This window comes from Strigops habroptila, chromosome 10 (genome assembly GCF_004027225.2).
Source record: "Strigops habroptila isolate Jane chromosome 10, bStrHab1.2.pri, whole genome shotgun sequence".
Classification (NCBI taxonomy): domain Eukaryota; kingdom Metazoa; phylum Chordata; class Aves; order Psittaciformes; family Psittacidae; genus Strigops; species Strigops habroptila.
The window spans coordinates 35,078,783-35,105,075 of NC_046359.1; the positions used below are offsets into that span (position 1 = coordinate 35,078,783).

At 52.1% G+C, this 26,293-nt stretch overlaps 2 protein-coding genes across 5 annotated transcripts in view; one reads left to right on the plus strand and one right to left on the minus strand.

Annotated features, from left to right (window-relative positions):
- ITPKB (inositol-trisphosphate 3-kinase B) overlaps positions 1–10,562 on the plus strand; it is a 68,901-nt gene extending 58,339 nt beyond the window's left edge. For both annotated transcript variants that reach the window (XM_030499740.1, XM_030499741.1), the window contains 3 exons: positions 3,810–3,911; positions 5,451–5,522; positions 8,363–10,562. In XM_030499740.1, the coding sequence (XP_030355600.1) occupies positions 3,810–3,911; positions 5,451–5,522; positions 8,363–8,578 (390 nt within the window). In that variant the 3' untranslated portion in view covers positions 8,579–10,562. The remainder of the gene's footprint in view (positions 1–3,809; positions 3,912–5,450; positions 5,523–8,362) is intronic.
- An 8,156-nt stretch (positions 10,563–18,718) lies between these two features.
- Positions 18,719–26,293, minus strand: part of STUM (stum, mechanosensory transduction mediator homolog) — a 45,854-nt gene continuing 38,279 nt past the window's right edge. For 2 of the 3 annotated variants that reach the window (XM_030499857.1, XM_030499854.2), the window contains 2 exons: positions 23,681–24,673; positions 18,719–20,806 (listed from right to left, as the gene is read on the minus strand). In XM_030499857.1, the coding sequence (XP_030355717.1) occupies positions 24,639–24,673 (35 nt within the window). In that variant the 3' untranslated portion in view covers positions 18,719–20,806; positions 23,681–24,638. The remainder of the gene's footprint in view (positions 20,807–23,680; positions 24,674–26,293) is intronic. The other variant, XM_030499856.2, reaches the window with a different exon arrangement.

Sequence of the window (26,293 nt, forward strand, 5' to 3'; positions counted from 1 at the left end):
GAAAAGTTTAAAAGAAAACCAAGCCCAAAATCATATTCCCACACAGGCCAAAAAGCCCTGTGGAGGGAAATAAAAGCTATAAAGAAGTGGTGAGAGTTGCTCCTCTGTTTTGAGTGACCACAAGTGAGCTGCTGCATGGTGTGAGCAGTGAGGCAGCCCTTTAATTGAACAACATTGGGAAGTGCTGGCCTCCAGGAGTAATCCTGCTGCTGTGCTAGGGGCTGACTAATTTGATCAAGGCTCTAATTACTGTAATTCTCCTTAAATCCCTCACTTCTGGATTATTTTCCCCTAAGCTAAAGCATTAACAGTTCATGCTGGTTCCCAGCTGGCTTTTTTTTCCGGCAGGGATGTAGAGCTGGTCATGCTGTGCCATATCCTTGTATTTGCCCTGTTTCTGGGGTCAAGGCTCCACATTAAGGAAAACTCCTTCAATGTCCTGAGCTGCTAATGAGTCCTTGGAGGAAATTTTAGGAAAATATTATTTAACGACAAATCTCCCCGTGTTTTCTTTCCTGCTGTGGATGCTTCCCTGGGAAGAGCAGGGGTGAATCTGCCCTGCCCCTCGCTCATGGCTGGAGCCTGATAAAGGAGAGCACCTTGTTATGCAAGGGAAGGGCAGGATTTGGATGCATCCTGGATGCATGGGCTGGAAGAGGACAGAGGGGAAGGAGCAGTGGTAGCCTTTGGGACAGCATGGGCAGGTGAGGTCAACAGGCAGCTCAGGGTTGGGACCTTTTCCTGGCTGAGCTCTTGCTTTCCAATGTGGCCTTGAGGATCCGGTTCCTCCTCTTTAAAATGGAAATTTTCCTGTGCAAAAGGACATAATGACACTCCTCTAACTTTCTGGAGTAGCTTGAAACTGTTGGAAGCTGAAGCTGTTAATGAAATTACCACGCTAAAAGTAATACAACTGGTGACCCAGTTGAAGCTTACTGCAGCTCATTGCAAGAAGTGCTGTGTTCAGTACTGGAGTACTGTGTTCAGCTCCAGGGCCCCCAACACAAGAGGGACATGGACCTGCTCCAGTGAGTCCAGAGAAGGCCATGAAGATGCTCAGAGGGCTGGAGCACCTCTGCTATATGGAGACAGGCTGAGAGAGCTGGGCTGGTTCAGCCTGGAGAAGAGAAGGCTCCTTAAGGGGAGACCTTAGAGCAGCTCCCAGTGCCTAAAGATTTCTTGTCCTGGCTGACAAGAAATCTGGAGGGGCACTTTTTACAAGGGCACGTAGGTACAGGACAAGGGGGAATGGCTTTAAACAGAGCAGAGATTTAGATTAGACATTAGGAAGAAATTCTTCCCTGTGAGGGTGCTGAGGTGCTGGCACAGGGTGCCCAGAGAAGCTGTGGCTGCCCCATCCCTGGCAGTGTTCCAGGCCAGGTTGGACACAGGGGCTTGGAGCAACCTGCTCTATTGGAAGGTGTTCCTGCTCGTGGCAGGGGGTTGGAACTGGATGAGCTTTAAGGTCCCTTCCAGCCCAAACCAGGCTGTGATACTATGATAAGCACCACTTCTAAGCTGTCTCTCTTGTCTGAGAGTCGTTCACCATTGCCTACAGCAGAGCCATGGTGCGACAGTGTTTCCTGGGGCTGGAACTGTTGCAGGGCCACAGAACCAGCCCTGGAAAAGCCCTCACCTCCCTTTCCCAATGCGGGCAGCTCATGAGCGCCGTCCGAGGCTGGACACGGAGGGAGAGCTGGCTGACCCGAGCCCTGCCCCAGTGACGCCAGTGCAAACTGGAATCTCCGGTGGGGCGGAGGTTGCGATAGCCCTTATCAGCCCCCCTCACATTTGTGCTGTGTGGAAGCCAGCCCCCTCGGGGCTCGGACACCTGTAAATGTCATGGCAGTTGTCAGCCCCACAGCAGCAATGTCTGGCTGGGCAAGGAAGCCACGGGAGGTGGGTGATGGTGGGAGCAGCACTGCGGATAGGCTGTTTGGCTTTCCTGAAGCCTAGATTGCCTTATCTGAAAGGCCATCTGTGGGTTTCATTTATTTTTAGGAGCGTTTAGAAGTCCATCTCCTTTCTTGGATGCTTTGTGGAAAGTTGTGCTCTTTACATGTGAAATTAGTGCTGTGGCATTTCTCCAAAGTGATATCTATCATCCCCCGGGAGAGGGTGGGTTGATTTCTGAGCTGCCACGTCAGGGCTCACGTAGCGGACGTACAGCAGCTTAGCGCCCTTCCCCTATACATCATGCACATGCCACCAGAGCATCCTCAGCGAGGCCTCCTGCCTGCTCTGCTGCAGCCTGCTGCCTCACAAGGCACAAGCAAAAGCAGAGAGCTTGGCTCTGCCTGGTCCATGAGCAGGATGGCTGCTATGGCAGGGAGGTCTCCTGCAAGAAGATTGTCCCTGGCCCCTGCTGATCCATGCTCTGCCAGCCATTAGCCTTGCTTTTAAACCCTGTGGCAGCACACGGCAGTCAGCCTGGACCCAGGGTGGTTTGAAGTTGGTTGCACCCCATGCAAACAGAGTTTTTCCTGGAGACTAAGACCTTTCACATGCTGCTTTCCTGATCACCTCTTCACAAAACGCAAGCTGGAAGTTGGAAATGTGCTGTTTGGTTCATCCCAAGCTGCACATCAGGTGTGGGTCTGGTGCCAGGCTCACCTTGCCAGCTCTCTGCAGCCTGAGCACTTGGACTTTCCCCAGGCTGGACTGGCCACCATGGCCAGCCCTCCATCCAGGGGGATGCACATGGCCCATCCAGGGGCACATCCCTGGATGGGTCTCAAAGCCCAGCTAGGACACAAAAATCGCTGGGACAGGTGATTTCATTGTGCTCTCTTCCTTCCCCAGCCTCTGCTCCGCTTTGCTTCTTCATCCTTACTTCATCTTCCCCAGCCCACAGGATGTCTTTCTGGCCTCTGTCCCTTCGCTCTATTGTGTGCAAACGAGCTGTCTGGAGCGGTGGGATGGAGCTCTGCAAGCGGAGCTGTGAGCTCAAGCACGTGTGGTTTAAAATAGCCCCTGTATCCAGGAAGCAAGCTCTGCCTGCCCGACCCGTGGCTGCTCCAGACAATGAAACGTGCTGATCTAAAAATCAGAGGCCCAGCAGGACTGGGGAAATGGGGAGCAACCTACAAGCTGCCCATGGGTTCAGCCCGGAGCCTCTGGGTCAGTGCTGTGTGCTGTCCCCACAATGGACCAAGTATGGATGTGCCTCTGGGGAAAAGGAGGAGGAAAGCACAAGGCTGCTCACTGCATCTCAGTGCCATGCTCCTGCCTTTGAGGGTTTGCTATCCATGGACTATCAAAGGCAAGGCAGCGGTGGGGCTTGCTCCTGGCCTCCATCTCCTTGCTGCAATGGTCTTTGTGGAGGACTTTGCATGGAGGGGTTTTTGTGCCTGCTCCTGAGATGTTGCCTCTGTCCATGCTCAATTTTGTCGTGCTCTGCTTTCCTCCCAAGCAGGGGTGCAGCCTGAGGTTGGTGTTGGTGCCTGTGCTCAGCCACAGCAGTGATGGGAAGCCATTTGGGCACAGTGTGGCCAGAAATGAGTGATCTCCAGCCTCTGCTGGCATCAAGTGCCAGATCTGTGACAAGTACTTTGTCCACACTGCGGGTGACCTCAGCAAATGTGTGATGCTGGAGACTTGCCATTTGCATTAAGGAGCAATGCAGCAGAGCTGTGGAATGATTTGGGATGTGCCAGGCAGAGAACTGCTGCTTCTGCTCATAGACAGAGCATAGACAGGTCCTTCAGCTGCCAAAAGGCTGGTTGCATCCTCCTCAGGGATGTGCATGGCTGCTGAAACACCAGTCCTGTCCCTCCCCACCCTGCTCACTGCTCTCCCTTCTTTTCAAGAAAGAGGACGGCACTGTGAACCGGGACTTCAAGAAGACACGGACAAAGGAACAAGTCACAGAGGCCTTCAGGGAGTTCACCAGAGGAAACCGCAACGTTTTGGTGAGTGGGGGGTGCTGGGGGGCTGCCTGGAGAGATCTCCTCCTGCAGAGGCTGCCCTCGGCTCATCAGCTCCCTGCCCTGGGGAGCTGCATGAAAACTAACACAGAGAAACCCCATCCTGGCACAGGGGTGAGGGGAGAGCAGCAGAGGGCTGGGATGGGACATGCTAGCTGGAGCAGCACTGCTTGAGCCAGATCCAGGTCTGCTGAGGATGCTCAAAGGTTGGTTCCAAAACCTGCTGGGAGGCACAGCTATGCTCTGCCCCCTCCTCCTTGGGGCTGTCAGCAGCCTCTGAGCTTGTTTTGTACACCAGTATGTGATGGCAGGGGCTCCCACCCTGGCCAAGTGGGCAGCCCTGCCCATGGTCTCATAGGAAGGGTGGCCAAGGCATCTCCCTGCCTGGGCCAGGTGCCCTCCACATGGGCAAGCCACCATCAGCATTTCCCAAGTTTCTTTATGTTGCCAGGAGAATAAGAGATGGAGCTGTAAACAATTTACAGCGACTGTGTCAAATACCCTGTTTGACAAAGCACTTCCATTTTAAGCTGTACTATATAAAGCCTACAGACACAAGGCTGCAGCTGGAGTGGCCCTTGGCGCTGCCTCCTTCAAACCAAGCACGTTCACTTTACCAAGAGATAGCCAGGGATTGTTCCTGGATTTGCAGATGAAGTTGCCTGGCTGCATTTTATTCCCAAAGAGCTTGGAGCACACTCACACCATGATGCCTTGGCTCTAGACTGGGCTTCTTGGCCAAACCATTGCAATACATCTCCCCATGCAAAGTATGAAAATGTAGGTGTATTATAGTGCCCAGATACCTGCTTTGTGTGCTCCTATGCTTAGTCCTTCTATTGAAACCTCAACATGACATTATCAAAGAGGCCACTTAAAAAGATTAAGTGCTTTGAAGCAATTTGCAGGGATGCTTGAACAGGCACCTGCGTCTTGACCTGTGTGCTGACCAGTGTGAAAGCCCTTCCACCTATGGTAGCAACTTTGCAGAAGTGCTGATATGGAGTTACAGAAGCATCTCATGATGCTTGACTGACTGAGTAATAAAATGACAGATGAGGTGAAGAGTTGACCTATTAGAAAGAGTGCAGGTGAGATTAAAAAGCAGCCTGGCTGTGCATGCTGCTGAATTAGCTATTCCCCTTCAGCATGCTGCTGAATTAGCTGTTCCCTCCTTGGGAGCACCGTGGATGCAGCAGGAAAAGTCTGCAGAAGGCACTGGTTCAGCAAAAGCAAATGCTGTCACTAAGTTTTGGAAGCAACAGGAGCTCACAGGATTATGTAGAGGACAAAGGGATGAGTGGATCCCAAAAAGGAGGGGACAGTCCCAGAGGACAGGTCTGTAGGAGGATGCTGAGCGCAGGGTGGCTGAGGTGACCACCAGCATCTCTCCATGCAAACTTGGTATCAAGGAGAGGGTGCTGGGAGGGGTGATGTTCCTGCCTGCCCCAGGCAGCAGTTTTCATGTAGGCTTCACACAGCAGTGACAGCTTGGGGTGTGTGTTTGTGTCTTTTCAATTCCAGAACAGTTACCTTAACCGGTTGAAGGGTATCCGCGCTACGCTGGAGACGTCCCCGTTCTTCAAGTGCCATGAGGTAAAGACTCATGTTCAGATAGATCTGCTTGGAAATGCAAATGGTTTAATCTCAGCTTGTCCAAGGAGAGAAGTCAAAGAGGCTGTACATTTCTACAGTTTTAAATTTATCCTTATATCCATATTTTCATACCCCTGTTTATCTAATACTGATGTGGAAATACACCTGATGGCTCATAGATGTTCTGACGTGGGCTCAAATCTACTGAAAGCCAATGTTCATACAGATTAAAAGTGGTTTACGAGGAATTCGGGCTGCTTATGGGCTTGTACAACTGGTAAAAGTCTTTAGTGTGGAAGTATAGGAGTTTTCTGGAGGGGAACGCCTGGCTGAATGTGCATCAGGTATCCCTTGGCTGCTCTGTGTGATCAACAAGGCTTCAATGTAGCCATAAACTGCAGATATTCTGCAACTGATTTTGCTGAGCTGGCTGGGGCACCATGGTAAGGACTATTCATAGAATTATAGACTCCTAGAATGGTTTGGGTTGAAGGGACCTTAAAGCTCATCCAGCTCCAACCCCCTGCCACAGGCAGGGACACCTTCCACTAGAACAGGTTGCTCCAAGCCCCTGTGTCCAACCTGGCCTTGAACACTGCCAGGGATGGGGCAGCCACAGCTTCTCTGGGCACCCTGTGACAGCGCCTCAGCACCCTCACAGGGAAGAATTTGTTCCTAAGATCTCATCTCAATCTCCCCTCTACCAGTTTAAAGCCATTCCCCCCTGTCCTGTCCCTACATGATTCCCTTAGAAACACCTTCCTCTAGAAATGAATGTCCACGAAATCAACATTTTCTACAGTGAAAATTCATCTCTGGTGGGAAAACCAAAAGGAAGCACTACATTTTTTGGCGGTTTCAATGAAACTGGACTACTCCATAATCTAATTATACCATGTTATTGCTTCAGCATTGGCAACGAGTATTTGTTATTGCATCTGCTTAACAAAACGTGAGAGCGCGTGTCCTTGGCATGTGTTGTCTGTGGGCAAAAGAGCCTCATAGGAACCCTCGACTCAGAGAGCAGGAGCCACAGCTCCAAGAGCCCACTGCCCCTCACCAGGAGCCACATGAGCCACCTCAGCCCCAGCCACACGTGGTAGGGAAATGTTGAAACCCAGGGTTTCAGGTCAGTTCAACACAGGAAACAAAATGCTCCCTGAAACCAAGTGCCAGGGTTTCATTTGAAAACACAGAAACAAAACAGCCTTTCAAGGAGGTTTTGAAAGGAGTTTCCACTCCTTAAAAATTAAAAAGCAGCAGCTTTGACTTTCTGTCCCACTTTTCTAAGATGAAGCACAGCAGAAGGTCTGCCAAGCTCTGTGTGTCCCTCCTCAGAGCCCTCGCTGGGCAGGGCTCCTCTGAGGAGCTGCAGGAGAATTTGGAGACCTAGGACAGGCTTTTCCTTAATGTTAAAATACTCTGTCCCAGCCAAGAGTGGGCTATAAGAGCTTAGAAGAAGAGCTCAAGATAAGCATTTCTGAGAAATAATACATATTGGACCTTGGATGTTTTCCCAATGCGCTAGAGGAGGAAGTCTCCTCAAAAATGTAAATTCATAATAGCTTTTGCAAGCAGTACGTGCTTCCCGTTTGAGACCTTGTCTAAAGGCAAACCTCAGACTAAACCCTGCTCATAGCACAGACGTGGGAGTCCCCAGTAACACGTAGTGCTGCTCTTTCAGGGGCCTGACACCAGCTGGATGCCCCTAGAGCTGTACTCCTCCATGTATCTGCGCAGTGTGTGGGGCAGTCCTGGCTCTCAGCATGCTGTGTCCTGTCCTGCCACTGATACAAGGGCAAGCGAGTTCGTCATCCACCAGTTCATGCACGTCAGGCATAATTTGGAAAGCAATCTTCACGTGGGCCAGCTCTGAAGCATGCCTGTTAGTAGGCAATACTACAGAAAAGCACCAAAACCTGCGGAGTGAGAGGAGCAGATTCAGCAGAAGAGCACGATGGTGCATGGCCTGACTCTGATGTGTGCTCCCCAAGCCTTGGGTAGCCACAGCAGAGCTGCTGCTGGGTGGCAGCCTGGAGGCTGGGCTGAGCTGGCGGTACCCATGGGCTGAGCATCTCTGCTCTGTGAGTGGTGAACATTGGGCTTGTGAGGTCTTGTCATTCTGCGGCAGGGCTTGAGGCTTATGTTGTCAGAGGTGATGTGCTTCACCTTCCCAAATTCATCTGTGGGCTTCCTCACACTTGCCCAGACCAATAGTTGCTGCAGGATTTTCTCAAAGGTGGATCAGGATATGAAAGAGCTCTTCAAAGCAGATGCAGCTGAGTGAACTCACAGATAAGGAAATTCATCTACATGCACCTCTGTAACTTGCATCCCCAGAGCACTGTGAAAGGGTGTTCTAGGGAGAATCTGGGTGCAATTGGATGGTGTTCCAGGCAGGGGACAGCACATAGCAAGTGACTTGTACCTGGAACATACCCATCCCTGTGGTGATAGACGGCTGCAGGGCTGGTGAGCGTGAATAGCACAAGCTGGTCACAAAGAACCAGCCTTGGAAAAAATCCCTATCTGATGTCTGAGACAATTCATCTCATTCCTTCTCTTGACTCAGTTTCCAAAATGATATCTCTGTCTTTTATGCCCATGTTTTTGTGATCCTCTCCTGCTGAGAGCTGGGATTTGTATGAGTAAATCAGCTTGTTTGAATACCCCATTTGCATGCGCACCACAGCCAGCAACACACAGAGCTTGCTTTTTGCCCATGCAAAATCTCGGCATCATCTCTTGCAAACGCAGCTTGAGATAAAGTGTCTGAAAGCCCCGAAGCTGGCTGGGATTGAGCAATAGGAGCATCACTGACTGGTCTCTCCTCTCTGCAGGTAATCGGGAGCTCCCTCCTCTTCATTCATGACAAGAAGGAGCAGGCCAAAGTCTGGATGATTGACTTTGGGAAAACCACCCCGCTGCCGGAGGGACAAGTTCTGCAGCACAATGTGCCCTGGGTGGAAGGAAACAGAGAGGATGGCTACCTCTGGGGGCTGGACAACCTCATTCAGATCCTGACAGAGTTGTCCCAGAGCGAAGACTTGCATTAAAGCCATGCATCCGACTCTGCCACTACCCCCAACCTGCCCCCGACTGACTCTTCTGAACTGCACTACAAGACACTTTCCAGCCCTGGCCCTTCCCATTTGAAAGCTATACTCTCCCTATTTAATGTGTTTTCGTTGTGGTTTTTTAGGTTGTCTTGATTCCCTTTTTTCCCCTCCTCTCCATGTAAATAGAGAGCTAACCTGCCAGAACAAAAGTGAACTTGAAACCTTGGCTTTGCAGTCGGTGGGAGCACGAGCCATGCCGGCCAGGATGGGGATGCTTAGGCGAGCGCATGCTTTGCCTATCGCGCTTATGTCTCTTGCAAAGCCTGATTTTAAGAGGACCTTTAAGAGGGCTGGTGGAGGAAGGAACCTCTCCCTGTGCTGGGGTCGGTAGTATCATCCTGAAAACCTCAATGGCCATGCCCAGGACCCTCTGGCAGCCAGCCTGCATGAGCAAGGCCTGGAGATGTTAACGGATACTGGGGTGGGAGCTCTTTAGTTGTCTTTGCCAGCACCTTTCAGCCTAGGGAACTGGCTGTGCTGAGTCCTTATATGATGCTAGAAGGGCAGAATGGGGTTTTTCTTTGTGTTCAAGACATCCCGTAGCAGTTATCATCAGGTGGCACTGGAGGGCAAGGGTTTCTCTCCTGCTGCAGGGCCATGTGGTCGGGCACAGGTATTTACCATGGCCAGATGCTTCCTACCCATGTCCCCCATGCTGGGTGCACTGGCACAGTGGGTAGCACTTCAAGCTCCTCTCTAGAGACCCTGCTTGGAGCCACTTCCAGCCCTCCTTAGCTGGGGTCTCCAGCCCTCCATGGGGAATAAAGACTTTGGGCAAGGCTGGAGGAGAGAAAAGTAGCTTACAAGGGACTACTATGAGACCTAAAGTAGCCATCCAGGTTGATCGGTCGTCTTTGGCTCTTCAGCGCTCTGTGGGCAGCCCCAGCGCTCCCGCTCCTGCAAAAACACCCAGTTCCCTATTTAGGGTGGAGGCTATTTTTTAACTTCCTGGAACATTTGAACTCAGCTGCTTGCTTGCAGCGGGGCTGGCTCTAAAGGTCAGCCATAGAGAGGATGGTGGGGCAGGGAGGCTGCAGGGCGAGCCAGGGAGCCCCTCATGGTGAGGACGTAAGGAGCATGCAGGAGCTTGGCAGCCACGAACCCATCCCCTGCTCCATCCCCAAAGCCACTGTCTCATCTTGCTCCCAGTAGCGATGCTCCAGAGCCCCTCTGCCATCATTCAGTGGTCCAGCACCCTCAGTGGGAGCTCTTCTCCTGGAGCAATAAGGAGGAGCTGGCCATCGCGCCGCCTGCAGCCATGCCCTGGCCTCTTTCCCAAGGATTGATGTCTCCTAAGGTTTTTCTCAGTTCATCTCTCACCACACAGATGTCTTCAGCTCATCTGATGCCATTGTAAATGGTTGCACTGTTTTAGCTCCTTGCCAGGCTTCCTAGAATAGCCCGTGTGGAAGTGCCTTATAGACTTGCCTCTGTTCCATTAGTGTCATGGAAAAGGTTGGGATTTTTTTTTTTAAGTTATATTTATTTTCATCCCATTTTAATTGCACAAAACACTAAAACTTAATGCATGGAATCCCTCTTTTTTATTTTTAACTGTGTTTTTTTTAAACCATCCCTTTTCCAGCTCTGGAGAAGGAGTATGAACAGATATGCATAGATACGTACCACTTACCGCTGTACTTTAGCTTTGAGCTGCTCTTATATATGTATATTATTTTTTAAGCCTGTTTATAAACCAGATTCCTTGCTTCGTGGCTTCAGAAGAAGCAGATTGTTCCTCTCAGATGTCTTATGCCTTTCTGGAGGCTGGAAGGGTTGCTGTGAGGGGGGTTCCCTGCTCCCACCACCCCTCTCGATCATTGGGTAATACACAAAACAATCCGAACCGGTTGCAACACCAACGCACAGTGCCTGTAAAGAAGTCCTGTAACCTTGCAAATAAAGGCATATGGGAAGCATTTGCCTGGTGTATGGTCTGTGTCCGCTCTGTGACAGCCTGGGAACAACGCAGAAGCCAGATTCCACGTCTCTGATGGTTTTGGAGGGAATCAGGCTCCAGCTTTGGTACGTGCCGGGATGGATCCTGATAAATGGGATCTGGCTTGGCAGGGAGCAGGGCAGGGTGAGAGCGGAGCCAGGGCTGTGGTTGGAGGGTCCAGACTGGGTGATGCCCGAGTTTCTCCATCTCCGTCCTGCAGGGAAGCCCACCAGAGGCAGCTCCACACCAGGAATGCTTTTGGTCGGTGTGGTTGTTGCTAGTGCTGGGTGATGGCTCCTGCTGGGCGGTTTCTGAGTGCCACCCTGTGATGCCTCTGCTCACACAGGGGTGTCAGAGCTGCCTGGCGCAGCTCTTCCCCTGCTCTTCCTCAGCCGCACCGTGGGCAGCGCTGGAGGGAGCACTTGGGACCAAAGGCCACCAAAACTCCCAGATTGGTTCTGCACTGAAGCAGAAATCAGGCTGCAGAGCCTGAAGGCAGCTCCGGTCCCTCCTGGTTGTTGGTGCGAGCACAGGACAGCAGGAGCCTGTCCTGGGACTCATATAGCCGAGGGGGGGCTGCCCCACAGCAAAGTCTGATTTAATGCCCAGAGCCGCAGGAGCAGCCGGGCCCAGGGTCTTGGGGTCCCTGCAGCATCTCTGCCGCTCACCATCTAAAACCATCTGCAGGAGAGACCCAGCGTGGACTCTGCTTAAAGCCTATAAACCTCTTGGTACGGGAAAGAACTCCTAGTACAGTCCTGAGGCTGCTGTACGTGCACCTAGTGGTCTCCATGGGCTCTCAGGAAGGCAGGCACGCTCCTGCAGCATCGGTACCAACAGCATTGATACCAACAGCCAGTGTTTTAATCCTAGCTCCAGTTCTTGGGAGCCACAGGGGGTCTCATCAGTATTATGTGTCTCCTCTTCCTACTTACGGAGGGAAACAGAAGCCTCCAAAACTCACCCAGCTGCACCCTGGAGTGCAAAACCAGAAGGTTTAACTCTTGGGAGTTAAGGAAACACCACGACGTTGTGGTGGAGAGGGGAAGGGTGTAAGTCAGAGCAAGAAACCCCTCGTGACTGAGTGCTGGCGTCTGCTGACTCTGATGTCTCTGAGCAGTGCCAAGCTGGGGCTGCCAGCACTGCACACACCATGGCAAGAGCCCTGCTTGCCTCGCACCTGCTTTGCTGCACCCCAAAGCGAAGCCCCGGGTTCCCTGACACTTCAGGGATTAATAGCCTAAATGGTTAATAATATAGAGGAGAGAGGCCAGCACTTCGATTACAGCCACAAAGACCAGTTTAGATACTGAGGCTTCTACTGTTAGGGAATGGAGTCTCCCAGCTCTATCCAGGGGGATATGGCAGCCTGCTCAGGCTGTAGCTGGGGAGGGGGCAGCTGATTTTCTTCTTAATTACCTGGTTAGATGCTACTTGCAAGAATGAACCTCCCATAAATGAGGAGGGGAGCAGCTGGGGGGTTGATGCAGGGCTTTGCTGTGGTTGCTGATGGGGGTCTGAGGCTTGTGTGTTGGGGGGTGTTCACAGCACATGCGGGTGGGGATTGGGAGGTCTCTAGGAAACCCCTCAAGAGGTGATTTGTCCCTGCCATGGATGATGCAGGGCAGTGGCACTGCCTGGTGTGTGTACTCCCTCAGCCAGAGCTCCTGCCCTGAGAAAGGGCTGGAGGGTCACGTTGCTGGAGCAATAAGACCTCTAAAGAAGGATCTTAAGTGCTTAAATGAGTTACCTGAGCCGCTGGCACTTCTGTTGGCCATAAGTGAAGGGGGGGGGGAGGCCGGGGGGTGGATCCCTAGCTTGGGTGTTCTTACACTGAGGTGCAGAGTGATGAAATCCTGCAACTTGGGGGTTGGTGCTGCCAGCAATGAAGCTTTTCCTCTTTTACCGCCCAGGGACCAGGTGAGTCTGGGAGCTTGGCAAGTGGGAGCAGCCCTTTGGGTTTCTCCCAGGACCCCGTCCCCTTCTGCCATGGAGGCTGGGGTGGGTTTAGCATCCTGGGGATGCCTTTCGCCTCACCCACTGTGGCTTGGGGATGCGCCCGACAGCTCCAGGGTCCTGCAGCTTTGGTAGTAACATGTAGTGGGTCAGTGCACCCCCCCGGGGTCCGGTGGGTTTAACCCCCAAACGGGGCCGCGCTGAGCCTGCGCCTTCCGCCGGTCCCTACTAAAGGAGCCGCGGTGCCCCCGCCCCGGGCTGGCGCTTCCTCCCGAGGCCAGTAGGTGGCGGTGCCGCCCCGGGAGCGTCCTGCGGGACGGGGCTGGCTTTCCCGGTGGGAACGGGCTCGGCGGGGATGCGCTCCCGCCCCTGCCCGCTCCCCGATGGGGACCTGCCCCTCGCCCCGGCAGTGCTGGGGTTTGTCGGCTGGGGCCAACTTCCCAGTTACAGACCTTGGTCTCTCCTTTGGGTCTCGTTTGTTCTCTTCCCCGGCCTTAAAAAGCACGAATTCGTTCTTTGTTATTTGTGAAGGGTAAAAAGTAAAATTAAATTTAAAACCTGGGGGGTGTCCCTCGGTTTGGTTGGTGGTTTTGCCGTGTGGTTTTAAGGCCGTGACAGAGGTCACTCTCTGCTCCTACAAGCAAAGGATGAGCTGCTCGCCCCGCGGATCAGCCCCATCATGGCCAGGATCCCGCTTCTCCCACCCCACAATGGGGCTGGGGACATGGGTCTGCATCTCCTGCAGCTCCTGCCCCTCCAAGAGAGATGCTTTCCAGCAAGGAATTGGGGCACGGTGAGGAAGGCTTGAGGAAGGCTTCTCATGGGTTTACTCAGCGATGCTCCAGGCGCTGTGTTGCTTTTGTGCTGACAGGTTTTCTGTTCCAACCCCTACTTCTCTTCCCATTCTCAGACCTGCCTCTCTTGGCTCCTGCTCAGCTCCAGGGAAAAGCTGTGCTTCCACCCCGCCGCAGCCAGAGAGCACAGGAGAGCTGCTGCTGGCGCCGCTTGAGGGGAAAGCCCGTTAAAGAGGAATTCCCACCGGGACAGCGCGGGAGGAGCGTCTGGAGCAGATGCACCCCTTGGGCCTCAGCAGCTCCTCCCGCTGCCGGCGCCCATCGCTGTCCGCTTGGGGCGGGGGATTTGTGTTTGCTGGGGCTTGGTGTTCCAGCATTAGAGGGTGGCTGGTGCACCCAACCCCCCCCCCCCCAGTGCCTGCCTCTCTGCGGGAGCCTCATTCTCTCGGCCATGCTCCTGTGCTCATGGCTCAGCATCCTCGGCTCCCGGCAGCGGGGTGTCCCCAGTACCAGGGGCGCCTCTGCACTGGTTTGTCTTCACTTAAGCCCTACCATAATCGAACATCCGGGAATGCTCGCTCTTTAAAAGCATTTTTTGGGTCACCTGCAGGCACAGCTGGCTTAAAACACAGGGTTGTGACAGTCCCCAGTGCCACAGGCTGATCCCAAGCCTCTTTTTTCTTGCAGGGATGATGAACCCAATGCCCCACAGCACCATGTGCCCCACCATTGGTATGCTGCTAAAGTGGCAGCACAAGGTGAGGGCTGAACGTGCCCCTGGGAGAAGTGATGAAAAGTGAGGCCCTTTCTCCAATGGCAACATGCATGCAGACACGAGGTGCCCTACTTTACCTGTCCCCTCCACAACCGACCTCTGCTGCTCTAAAAGCATGTGGCAGCCAAGCCCCTGGAGTGGTTAAGCGATGCTGGGGTGGTTATTTTGAGCAGGGTGCTCAATGGCACCCACGGCACCAGCACTGGCTTGGCCAGCAAGCTGCCATGGTGGCACTTGGCTGCTGCCGCAGCCTGCCCCTGCCTGGTGGCAGTGACACCACGGACCCTTTCCAGGGCTGGAGGACACGTCATCCCCACCATGCTTTGTCTCATGACATGTAAAATGACACGTGCTTCCTCCCACCGTTCATTGTCCAAGCAATGGGGACATTTAGATTGGATATTAGGAAACATTTCTTCACAGAGAAGGGTGCTCAGGCATTGGAACAGGCTGCCCAGGGCAGTGGTGGAATCACTGTCCCTGGAAGTGTTCACACATCGTGTAGATGAGGCCCTCAGTGACATGGGTTAGTGGTGGCCCTGGCAGTGCTGGGGAGCGGTTGGACTGGATGATCTTGAAGGTCTTTCCAGCCTAGCTGATTCTATGATTCAAATGTGCCCTGAAGCAGCTGCCATGTCTTTCTCCTGCCTAAATGCTTTTCCCGTGGGACACGGCTCTGCAGGGAGACTCCTAGTCCCTGTGGCTTACAGGTTGATCATTAAGGGTCGGATGGGATGTCTCTTGAGCGCTTGGTGCCGGCGTGGTGCAGCCCAGAGAGCTCCCGCGGGGCAGGCTGCTGCCGTGCTGTCCTTTGCACCCAAGAGCAGCGCATGCCTGGGTGGGACAGGCGGTGACAGTGGCCACTTTGCCCATCATCTCCTGCAGGGACAGTGGTTATCCCTGCTGGATCCTGCCCCTTGCACTGCCCAGGCAGCGGCAGGCCTCTGAATAAGCAGGATTTTACCCTGGAATTTGGCATTCAGCTGGCTTGAAACCAAGACCCATCCCTTCAGAACCTGCAGCCCTCCCTCATGCCACCAGCAGTCACTGCCCATTGCACTTGCTGCCTGCAGGTCCCCGTCTGCTGCAGGTAACCTGCCCCGGCAGCTTTGGGAGCCCTTTTGGGCCAGGCTAGGCAACGCAGGGCCAGCAGAAACAACCATCTCCTAAAATTAGACCTCCAGGAAACTCATTTCCTAGAACAGACCATTTCCATCTGGGGAAGGAGCCTTGGAGTCAGCCTTAGCCTTTAGTCCTGACGCTTCCTCTGGGGCTGGAGCAGTGATCCACCACTGGGATTGGTGCATCAACACCCGGCAGCTTCACGCCTGCATCCCAGGATGGCTCCAGAGCCCCCCAGCCTCGGTCCTCAGGCATGGGCAGGAGCAGCATTGAACCTGGCACAACAGTGAGCAATCCACTGCCCCGCTGAGCCCCTCTGGGCCCAAATTTGGGGCTGCTCAGGCCCTAGTGAAGGCGCAACTCCAACATTAAGTGTCTTTCATGGGCTCAGAGCGATGTAGGCACAGTGGAGAGGCAGGCAGCAGCTTTCCTGTGCAAACAAGCTGCAAAGAAGCCTGTAATTGTCATATTAGTTTATAGGATCAGGTACTACATTCACATAGCTGGGTTCACATCTGAATGTATATTTGGACTGCGTGACTTGAAGATTTTGAGATAGTACATGTGAACCTTGCAATAACCCTCCTTTGCATGCATATAACTTGAATTACTTGAATGTAATTTAAATTATGCTTTTCTAAATACGTATCTCTAAATGACACAACATCCAGGAGGTGCATTTCCATGTCTCTGCATTGCCACCAGGGAGAACTGCCTGCAGGCAGCCCCTGGCTTCCCATTGGCACGAGCTGCAAACCAGCCCTTCTGCCCAAGATGCTTTTGCCCCATGGGTATAAGAGCAGCCAACAGCCTGATCAATCCCAGATGGCCTCATGCAAAGCACACCTGGTTCCACTGATTGCTCCACATCACACATAAAGCCTCAGCCACTGCCCATCAGTGCTATGGGCTGCAGTCCTGTGTGGTTCTCAGTGAGAGCTGCTGCAATCCTGGATGTGTCCCAGTACTGCGTGTGTCATCCCTGGGAAGGTGATGCTTGGTTTGGGAAGGGATCTGTGTTTAAGGAGGTGGTAAAAGCCCAGCTTGGGGGGGGGCTGCAAGTGCAGAGGGAGGGTAATGGTCACTGTTGCGTGGTGGCTGCTGGAAGGGCAGTTTCCTTGGGCCCACCGTTGCTGTGCTAAGTGGGTGCACAGAGGAGCTGCAGCAGGAGCTGTGGCTGTGCTGTGAGAGCCTCCGGGCAGAGCAGCTTGTGCCTGAAGCCATGGTGAGGTGTGTGTGGTGGCTGTGTGCCCCTATAGGGCTGCTGTGGGGTGTGGAGGAGGTCAGTGGGCAGGAGATCCACCCTGGGATGTGAAGTGGGGCTTGGGGGCAGGAGTGGTTCTGGTCTGGTTTCTGCCCACTGGTGGGATGCTGGAGAAGGGCAGACCAGGGCTGTCCTCAGCTCTTCAGAGGCTTGAGGTCTGCTGGCTGCTGCCTCCTGCAAGGGCTGGTGTATTGTGAGTGAAGCACCCCAGGAACCTGCTGGTCACCCTGTTCCCTGGGGTTTTGCTGTCTGGCTTTAAGGCTGCTCTCAGAACAGGTATTGTGGTGTCTGCTCTAGCAGAGCTGGTGCTGCTGCTGCCTGTTTGAGGAGCCAGCAGAAAGCTGCTCTTCACCCTTCTGCCCCTCTTACCCCCTTAAGCCCTTCTGGGTTCCTGCCTGCAGATGCCAGAGCACTCCCTGTGATGTGGGTGCCAACAGCCTGCAGGGATGAGAAGCTGCTGGAGAACTGCCTGTTCCTCCAGGTGAGGGAAAGACCTGTTCCCATGATGGTGCTTGGATGAGGATAAGGCATGGAGGCTTTTCCCATGGTTATCTGCCTTCACTGAGCTCTGGTTTTTGACTTTCCATTTGTGAGAATTTTTGCTTTTATTTCCTTCCCCTCCCCTTCTGAGATGGTTGAATTAACAGGGAGTTAAAAAAACTCTCTCCAAGATAATTATCCCACATCTCTCTAGTGGGTTTGCCACGTGATGATGTGTCTGCATGGGTGTATTAATAGTATCATAATATTATATATCAGTTCTCATCCCAAAGCACTTCATATGCTGAGGGACGAAGCCTAAATAGAAGGATGAGGCAAGTGAAATGGAGCTTTCGGCCTCACCTCGGATCCCTCAAAGCCATGGGGTGCAAGAAGAGCCTTCTCTGAGTTCTGGGTGGGCTCCCTGCCTCTTGCTGTTGCAAACAGCAGTCTGTGTCCTCCCCCCTCCCTGTTCTTCTCCTTAAGGACAAGCTGCATGGGGCCGGCTGTGTCGGTTGTGGGGTGTCAGCAGTGGGGTGTCCCTCCCTGGGGCCAGTTACTGATGGGCTGAGCTGAGATGAACCAGGACCTGTGCTGATCCTGATGGCTCCATCCCCAGCCTCGCTGGGTGGGTGCCTGCTCCCACTTCTCCAGGGCCACACTTGGTTTTGGCCTCTTGCCATTCTCCCGCATGAACCTGTGCAAACAGGAGTGCTGTGCTGTGCAGTTCAGATCTCTCCATCTCTGACTTCAAATGTTGCCCCTGCATTTGGGGCTGTGGAGGGTGAGTATCATGGGCACATTGCATTCCCTCTTGGAGATGTTCCGCCTCCTCCGCTGGCCCCCTTAAGCATTGCTGGGTTCTCTCCATCCCTGCCCTGCCTGGTGGGAGCCTGGGAAGGGAGGACAGCCCTAAACCTGCTCTGGATGGGTAGCAGATGTCACTGAGCTCTGTGCCATTGAAGGCTGCAGCCTTTGCTTCCCTGAGGGGCCGGGATGGGGAGCGTGAGGTCTCCAACAGGACAGTTGGTGTTGGACAAACCTGCTTGTGTAAAGCTGTGTTTGCAAGGAGCCCCCTGCAGAGGGGAGGCATCCAAGCAGGGCTGGGTGAGGCTTAGCAGCCTGAAACTACCTGTGTGCCAATACTTGGGGGCAAAGCTACAAGGTTGTGGACACTGGTATGAATGAGCAATTGCTTGGAGGCTTTAGACCCCCGCTTGTCTCAGACCAAGGGAAGCCCTGACAAGCCCAGATGGGACCTCTAATGTGGTTCCCAACACACAGTGGCATTTTGGGGTGTTGCAGGAGGATCCCCTGCCAAGGTCTGCTGTGCATGGGCATGCAGGGCTGAGTCCCCAGCAGTGGGGCTGCTCTCACATGGGTAGCAGGGATAATGTGCCTGGATACACTTTAAAATGTAAAAACCACACGGAAAACCCAGGAGAGAAGGGTTGCTGGTAGGTGTGTGCGCAGGGGAAGGGTAACAGAGCTTTTCCCCTTCCCACCTCTCTGTTTCAGAGGTGCAGTAAAGCTCCTCACCAGCCCTCTGCTCTCCTGTAAGGCTCTGGGTTCTTAATCCCTTAAGAAAGCCATGTCCTGGCCCCTGCCTCCTCTCCTCAGGTGACGAAGGTGCAGGCTGGTGTCTGCTGGATGCTCTCCACTATCCAGGCTGGTGGGATGAGGGTCATTTTGGTTTGATGGGGGTTCTCCAGGCTACATAAAGAGACTCTGCATTGCATCCCAGCTGTCCAGCAAGAGAATGTATTTAACTTAAAAAATAATAATAATCCACAGTATCAAAACACAGCAAGTCACAATCCAACACTCGGTGAGATTAACAGACATCAAATGGTCCTCTCTAACCCCTCGGTTTGGGCTCTGGCACAAAAATGAAAGGTGGGCTCACCATTGGGATGCAAATGGCACAGGAAGACACACACCCATTCCCTTCTTCAGCTGGGAAAAACCTGATACATCCAAGCATGGCCAAAACTAAGGAAAACACAGACTCGAACCAGTAATGGACAAGCATTCCCCTCCCGGCCCATGGAGCAGTGTCTGTATGTATGTGGTGGGTGGGAAGGGGGGTGCTTGGGGCAACATTGCCATCACTGCTTTGATCCCAAGCCCAAATGTGCCCATTCCCTTTCACCTGCCTGCTGGAAGCATCCTTAGAGCTGGAAGACGGATTAAACTCCTCTTGCCTTGTCGGTCCTAGAGTGTATGTGAAGCCTTCACATCCCACTGTGTTGTTTTGGTGAAGAGGACAAGAGGGTGTTGCTTCCCTTTGGATGGTGGGTGGATGCAGGAGAAGCAGGACTGAATCTTAGCCTGGCTCTGGTTATGAATATGGATGACAAGAGGAGGAAGGATGGCTTGTGGGTGGAACAGGCTCTTGTGGAATTCACTGTAACTAACGCTGGTTCAGCTGGTGCCACTGTCACCTCGGGTTTTGCAGGATGCTGGTCCCATGGATGGATATTGAGTGCTGCTTTAGAAAATCAGTTGCAGCACTGCGTGAAAAGTCACTATGTGTGTGAGCATGAAGAGAAGTCAGCTAGACAATACAGGGGTGTGTTATCATGCCGTGATTAGCAAGTGTGTGGGAGAAGCCATTGCTTTTGACTGGGAGGAATATAAGATCCAGCCAAGCTTATAGCTCTTCCTGTGTCTGGGCTTTAAATGAACTCTTGGTGGTGTCTTGTAGAGGATGCAGTTTGGGTTGAATAGTAATGAATTGCACTCCGGCTGGAGTGTATGCATGTACGTGATCTGCAGGGACATCCCCAAACAAGCAGGAGGCAAGGATGGAATAAAACAACCCCCTGAAGAATGAGACCATGACTCTTTGGTTTCCTATCCATGGAGCTCAGAGCAATACCCCCCGCATCATGGGAAGACTATGACAAGGGGCCACTTTCAACAGAACTGAAAGATCTTTAATAAAATGTGTGACAGTGGATGCAGGTAGGGAGGAACATGCAGCTCCTTGTTTCAGGATGCACAGGATGTGGCACAGATGGAGGCACCTCCTGTGTCCAACACCCTACCAAATGGCACATAGCCCCGCTGACCTTCCTGGCTCTGATTGCCAGGCACATCTGAGAGTGATGCTGACCCTCTGCAGCAAGTGTGGCCAGGCAGGCAAAGGGCTGGGATGGTGGGAGCTGCCTGCCATAGCACCTTTTCCATGATAAGTATGGATCTGGCAACACCATCAGACTTAGGCAAAGAAAAACTGCATGGAAATGGTTGGGCTGACCCAGAATGAAACTGGCTTACAACTGGCCACACACTTCAAAAACACATTTGGTTTGGTTCCTACCTGGAATTGCTTTCCAATGAGTAGTACATCAGCTGTCCAGCCTGGCTGGGTTCAAGTACCAAGGAACTATTTCATTAAAGCCCTTTTTTTTTTTTTTTTTTTTTTTTTAGGTTTTCACAATGGGAAAGAGCAGCAGAAAACACTGTGGTGTTGGCAGATGGGGGTGAAGCAACTGCATTTATTCTTCATTACCCACTATCACTCTTTTAGCTGTAAAACTTGCATCTAAAACATCTATATTTATAAAGCAGATGATGATGCTGGGATTGCCAGGTGCCTTCAAGCAGACCAAGCGTTCACTGGCTGTGACCTCTTGCTATGCCAGCACGCAGATGGGTTGGTTTGCAGTGGTGGTGTGGCACAGCGGGCACTGGTGGATGACATGGCACAGCTCCTGCAAGTGGGAGGTGAGTTATCCAGCCCTGGTGTTGGTGGGTGTCCTGGAGGAGATGACTTTTCCCTGTGGTGCTCCAGCAAGAGGCATGAAAGCGCTGGGTGGTGAATTTGGCCCTAAAGAGAAATACAAGCACTGGTGATGGAGGGGAAAGCTTCAGATTAGCACTCCTACCTGTGTCTTCACTGTGTGGCTCTTCTCACCAGGCAATCTAATCTAGTTGAAGATGTCCCTGCTCATTGCAGGCGGTTGGACTAGATGAGCTTTGAAGGTCCCTTCCAACCCAAACTATTGTATGAGTTGTAGGCACCATGCATGTACCTCCAGCTTGCTGCCAGCTTCCCCACCATGGCCTCCTCGAGAGGCTGGGCTCTGCCTGGCCTGTCCCTCACACAAAGCTCTGGTCTCTTATGAGAGGCGGAAAACCAAGTTGCAGTGGGGGTGTGTGTGGTATTGAAGATGGAAGTGAGCAGACCCCCCTTTTGACCACTAAGGCTTGAAATCCCTCCTGCAGCTCAGCCTTGGAGTTCACTACAGCACATCTCCCCACTACTTGCCATAGGGAGACCTGAAACCAGGCTGAAGGGCTTGCTGTTGCCTGAGAGCGAGCTGCTGTTCACCCCTGGGCTCAGGGGTGCTGGTCTTAATCAGGACTATTGCAAAAATCAGAGGTGTTTATCATCATTATCACTGCAGCAGGGCAGCTTTGGGGAAAGCACTATTTGGTGCCTGCTTCCTGGTAGCAAGGTCAATCTATAAAGTTGTTCCTGTCCTAAAGCAAGGAGCAGCAATCTGTCTAGTGCTAATTAAAATCCGTTAAGCAAATCCTCACAACAGGCAGAAATAAGGCCTTTCATCATCATTTGACAGATTTCAGAACCTCTGAACTGGCGTGCTGGCTGTTTTCTTGGCTTCACCAGTTTAATAGGTCAAAAATAAGACCTTTTTATAGACCCTGAAGGTAAATGATAAACCCCACACATCTCCTGTGCAGGGCTGCTGGTGCCAAACTCTCCTATGCAATAAATGTGGCTAGCACACAGATGTAACTGAAGCGATGCTCTCTGGAGACCCATGGCCCACCTGAATAGGGCAGCATTTCCATACAAGCCCTTCCCCAACTAATCCAGTTCTCCCATCCTCACTAGAGCACGGGGACAGAGAGCACCAAACATGGCCCAAAAGGCCAGCAAAACCCTGAAGATGCTGACAAGGAGCTAATCCTGCCCCTTCTTGTTCCCAGGGGACCTTTTGTATAGGTGCTGGGTCTGATGCCTGTACATCTGGTGCCACAGGAGATGTGACCTCTAGCAGTTTAATGCCCAGCTTGTTTAACCCTCCACAGTCTGAGACTTCCTGCCCTGCTTGTCCACTGGATGTTTAAATCCATCTTCTGAAAGGGAATCCATCCTTACAGGCAGCAGAACAAGTTGTTCTTAAGCTATGCTTGGCTGCTCACATTGCACAGCTTCTACACCCAGAGGCTTTGCTTGGTTTCTTTTCAACACCTCTACCAGCTGGCTTAGTGAAAATTGTCAGACACGTCCGCAGAGGCTCCTGCACATCCATCCTGAGACCACAGCACAACTAACTTGATGCTCAGGTGGCACCTGGAGTTAGCACTTGAACCAGTCATGCTGTTTTGGCAGGTGTGAGGGGTAACCATTGCCCTTGGTCATTGTGCTCTCTGCAGCTGAGCTGGCAGGTTGTTTGGGTGTTTAATAACTACTTATAAAACTCAAAGAAAGAGTTCCCACCAATCACAGCAGCAGCTTGTGAAGGTGTTCTCCAGCTGTGCTACTGATCTGTTTGCTTCTGGTTATGATTCTATTTACCCCTTATTTTCGCAGGTGGGAAATGAAGGAGCAGGGCTGTTCTGCCTCATAGTAAATGCTGAAGCTCAATTCAGTAACATCTGTACAGAGCTGCAAGTGCTCCAGCACAGGTCACTGAGCAGCCACCTCTCAACCAGTCCTTTTGGCAGAAATGGTCAAAGAGAGTTGAAATTACTGAACACCATGAGCAGAAATCCTTTTGATGGGTGCAGTGGCAATGGTAATCTTGAGGAGCTCATCCCTTGGCTTTAATGCGGATGTTGGATGGCTCTTGGGTTCCCTCTTTCTACCAGTGACCTAGTAAAAGCTGACTGTTCTCAAAATGCTGCTGTCTTGCAAGTGTCTCCTTGGCAAAGCAAGGTAACTCTGCCTCACCTGCAGTGTCGTGGCAGGATAACTGTGCTGCTTTGCCTCTTGAGCACTTCTAGCCCTGGACTAACAAGAAGCACTGGCCGGTGCTTGTCTTCCAAAGAAACCTGCCTCACTGTTGCCTGCGTTGTGTGGCTTTCATCTCTCTAAAAGTTGATGTTTTTCCATCTATCTTCCTCTAAAATTACAACTGAGCAGTTCTCCTGCCTGCACCATGTTACAGATCTTTGCTTTCTGTGGAGCAGCCCAAAAAGCTGAGTTCAGCATCCCCATTTGGATACAGGGTAGTTGCTAAATACGTATTTCAGGCTGGTCAGCATAGCAGCATGAGCCACTGCTTAGGGTGTGAGGCAAAAGAAATGTAGCCTGAGTTATTCCTGTTGTCTGCCATGGGCTTGCTTTGGAGCCTGTTAATTTACTGCACATGGCTGTTTCTCAGCTGTAGTGATCTGTCTATCACCTACATTGCACGGGATTACTGTTAATATTTGGCCAGGACCCTCCCTAGGTGAGAGCAGCAGTCTGGGTTTGCCCCCTTTCAGCAGAGCTCTCCCACCACCTCTCTGGATTGGAAAAGCAGCCACGTCCCCCTTGGCTGATCTCTTCTTGCCCTGCTGAAACATCAGCCAGGATCAGAGCTGCCTGGATGCCCCATTTAGCTCTGTGCATTGTGAGTTTAAACTACAAAACCCAGCCCTACCCCATCTGGCCACGGGCCTTCCAACCATGACTGCTGCTGAGACCTGGTTAGCACCAGGTCATGATACTCAAGCTTTGGATACTTACTCTGGAGAAGCAGAGCAGGGATGCTGCTCCAGCCAGGAACACATGCCGAGCTGTAAGGGGATCCACTTCCAAAGCACGGAAACACTGCCAGCAAGTCCCTTTCAGGGGAAAGGAGAAAAAGTCGTCTTTTGGCTCCCCCAGTATTGTTTTACAGTAGAAGCCTTTGGCAAGCATCTAGAGTCAAGGTGCTGCAGGGCACTGGTCCGTTGCTAGATAACGTCCCCTCAGGGCTGGTGGGAGGTCTGGTCTTCACATAGTGCCAGTGGATGGAAGTAGGGGATGGTCTCGGTCCATTTATCAGTACAGCATGATTTACAGCAAGCACGTTTCTCAAGATATCTGCACAGACAGAGCTTCATTGAGCATCATATATACACAGTGAGCAGGGGAGGCTGGGCTGAGCCCTCTGCTACAACGAAGCAGTCAAGGATGGACTCTCAGAGTGGGGAAAAGTACAACTGGTTTGCTTTTATATACTGTAGATGTATCTGTTAATAGCTCCTTGGCATTTGATGTCCACAGCCAGTTTCCTTTAACAGTGAGCATAAAAAGGAGGCAAAGCATCTTCAGCTACTCCCTCCTGGGAAGAGGGAGGAAAGCAGCATCTCCTGCTCCCCTGGCTCAGCTGCCTGCATGGATGCCACCTTTGCCAAGGGTGTTTCCTTCTCCTGGCACCATCCTCCTCATCAGCTGCCCATCGTGTGCTGGCCAGGACCAGTCCTACCCCACGCTGTGCTTGCCCCATCTCTGCTGCTCAATGGGATCAGTGCAAGTCTCCGTCGGCTGCTCTGCACCTCCGCTCCGCTGGATGGGCAGATGGACCAGGTTCAAACAGAACAAAACAAAACAAAAGGAAGAAGAAGAAGAAGAAAGACAAAGGGTAATGAAAAGGTCCGTGGCCCAGAGCTGCCAAAGGAAATCTCTCGCCGTGTTTCTCTGACCATACTTGTCCCAGCCACTACAGCTGCTGTGGGATCCCCTGTTCCTTGTAGCCTGTGAGGAGGGAGGGGAAGGGAACATGATTAGTGTTAATTCCTAATGAGGACCCTCAAGTGAGCCACAAGCCTGGTTTACCAGGCAAACTATAGGGGGAAAAGAGGGGCACTGCCCTCGTCAGGCTCAGCCCTGCCTGGCTTTAGCCAGTGCTTGTCCCATGCAGCCATGGGGTGCAATCCACCTTCCTGGGCACAGGAAGGCAGGCAGCCTTGCTGCTGCAGTGCCTGCCTGCCACCAGCCCTGGCATGGGCAGAGGCACATCTGCTTGAAGAGGTTATAAAGGCGCAATAGGTACTGGCAGCCACCAATTCCAGTCCAGCTCAATAACATAAAATTTTTATGGAATGTGTTTTTCTGCAGCATAGGGGAAATGTATGCCCTTATATACTGCTCCAGACACGGCTGTTCCCAAGTGCTGACCTGGCAGCTCGGTGGCTGTGCATCCGATGCGCATCTCTACTTGTGATCTATGTCAGAACCTGGTCCTTCCAAAGGACTGCCAGGTAGGAGGAAGCTGGTTTCCCCTATCCACCTTCTTGTTCCCATGCTGGCTTTTGCTAACAGAGCTCTCCAGCAGCAACCAATCTGCATTGCATTCTGTGGAGGTGAACAGACATCTCTTGGGCGAGAAAGTGGATGCCTTTAATCACAGGCTGATGTGTCAGAGTTCACACAGGACCACAGCATGCCTCTGGGCCCTTTCACTAATGATGTTCTCCTGCCTTGTTATGCACTTGCTTTGCTCCAGCCCAGCAGAACTACAGCTGCTTTTGCTGGGGCACAGCAGCCGCCAGGTGGAACTGGAGAAAACTAAGTTGTTCAGCAGCAAAGCCAAGAACACTGGAAAACTGCCTGGATGCTGCCTCCTCCACTCCCCCTCCTCTTCCCATGGCTACAAGGTTTAAAGCAGCAGAGATCTTGGGTCTGGGGCCATGCTGTATTTGCTATCCCATATGTAGTGGTCTTGAGGGGAGTTTGCAAATCCCATAGGGATGCCCTCACAGAGGGGCTCCTTTCCTAAGGAGCCAGGAAGGGCAATAGTAGAGTACCCATAAGAGAGCACCCACAGCTCTTGTGCGCATACAGGATAAGGAGAAAAATACTGGGTTTTTCAACACTTTCCTAGGTGGTTGCAATGACTGCATCAGAAGCTTTACCTGCTTTCTTTTTAACAGAAGCTGGGATTGTTACTACAATAGTACCAATGCACAAGATCTCTTTTTTAAAGAAGGAAAGAAACTGTCCTTACCTTCACTGCAGTGAAGATCTTTCATCTAGAAACCTTTTAAAAACTTGGAAGTTTTCTTTTTCTTTATTTAAATAACATAAGTAGCCTGTCATTTTTATATTCTGCATTTCAAATGAGTCTGAGATTTCACATCTCGGGATGCTCTTCAAGCACTTTTCCATTGATGCTTTTTAATATCTCTTTCCAACCCTTACGTTAGGCTTTTGTAAAGTGCCTTAAAGCTCAACACAAAATACCAGCAGGTACCACAACCTCTATCTTTAAGGGATTTTTTGCTGAACTAAGAATTGGCCCTGGCAAATGAACTTTGTACTGTGGAAAAGTCTGTGCATTCACCCAACCTTGGCAGTCTGGATCTCCTGCTGCTA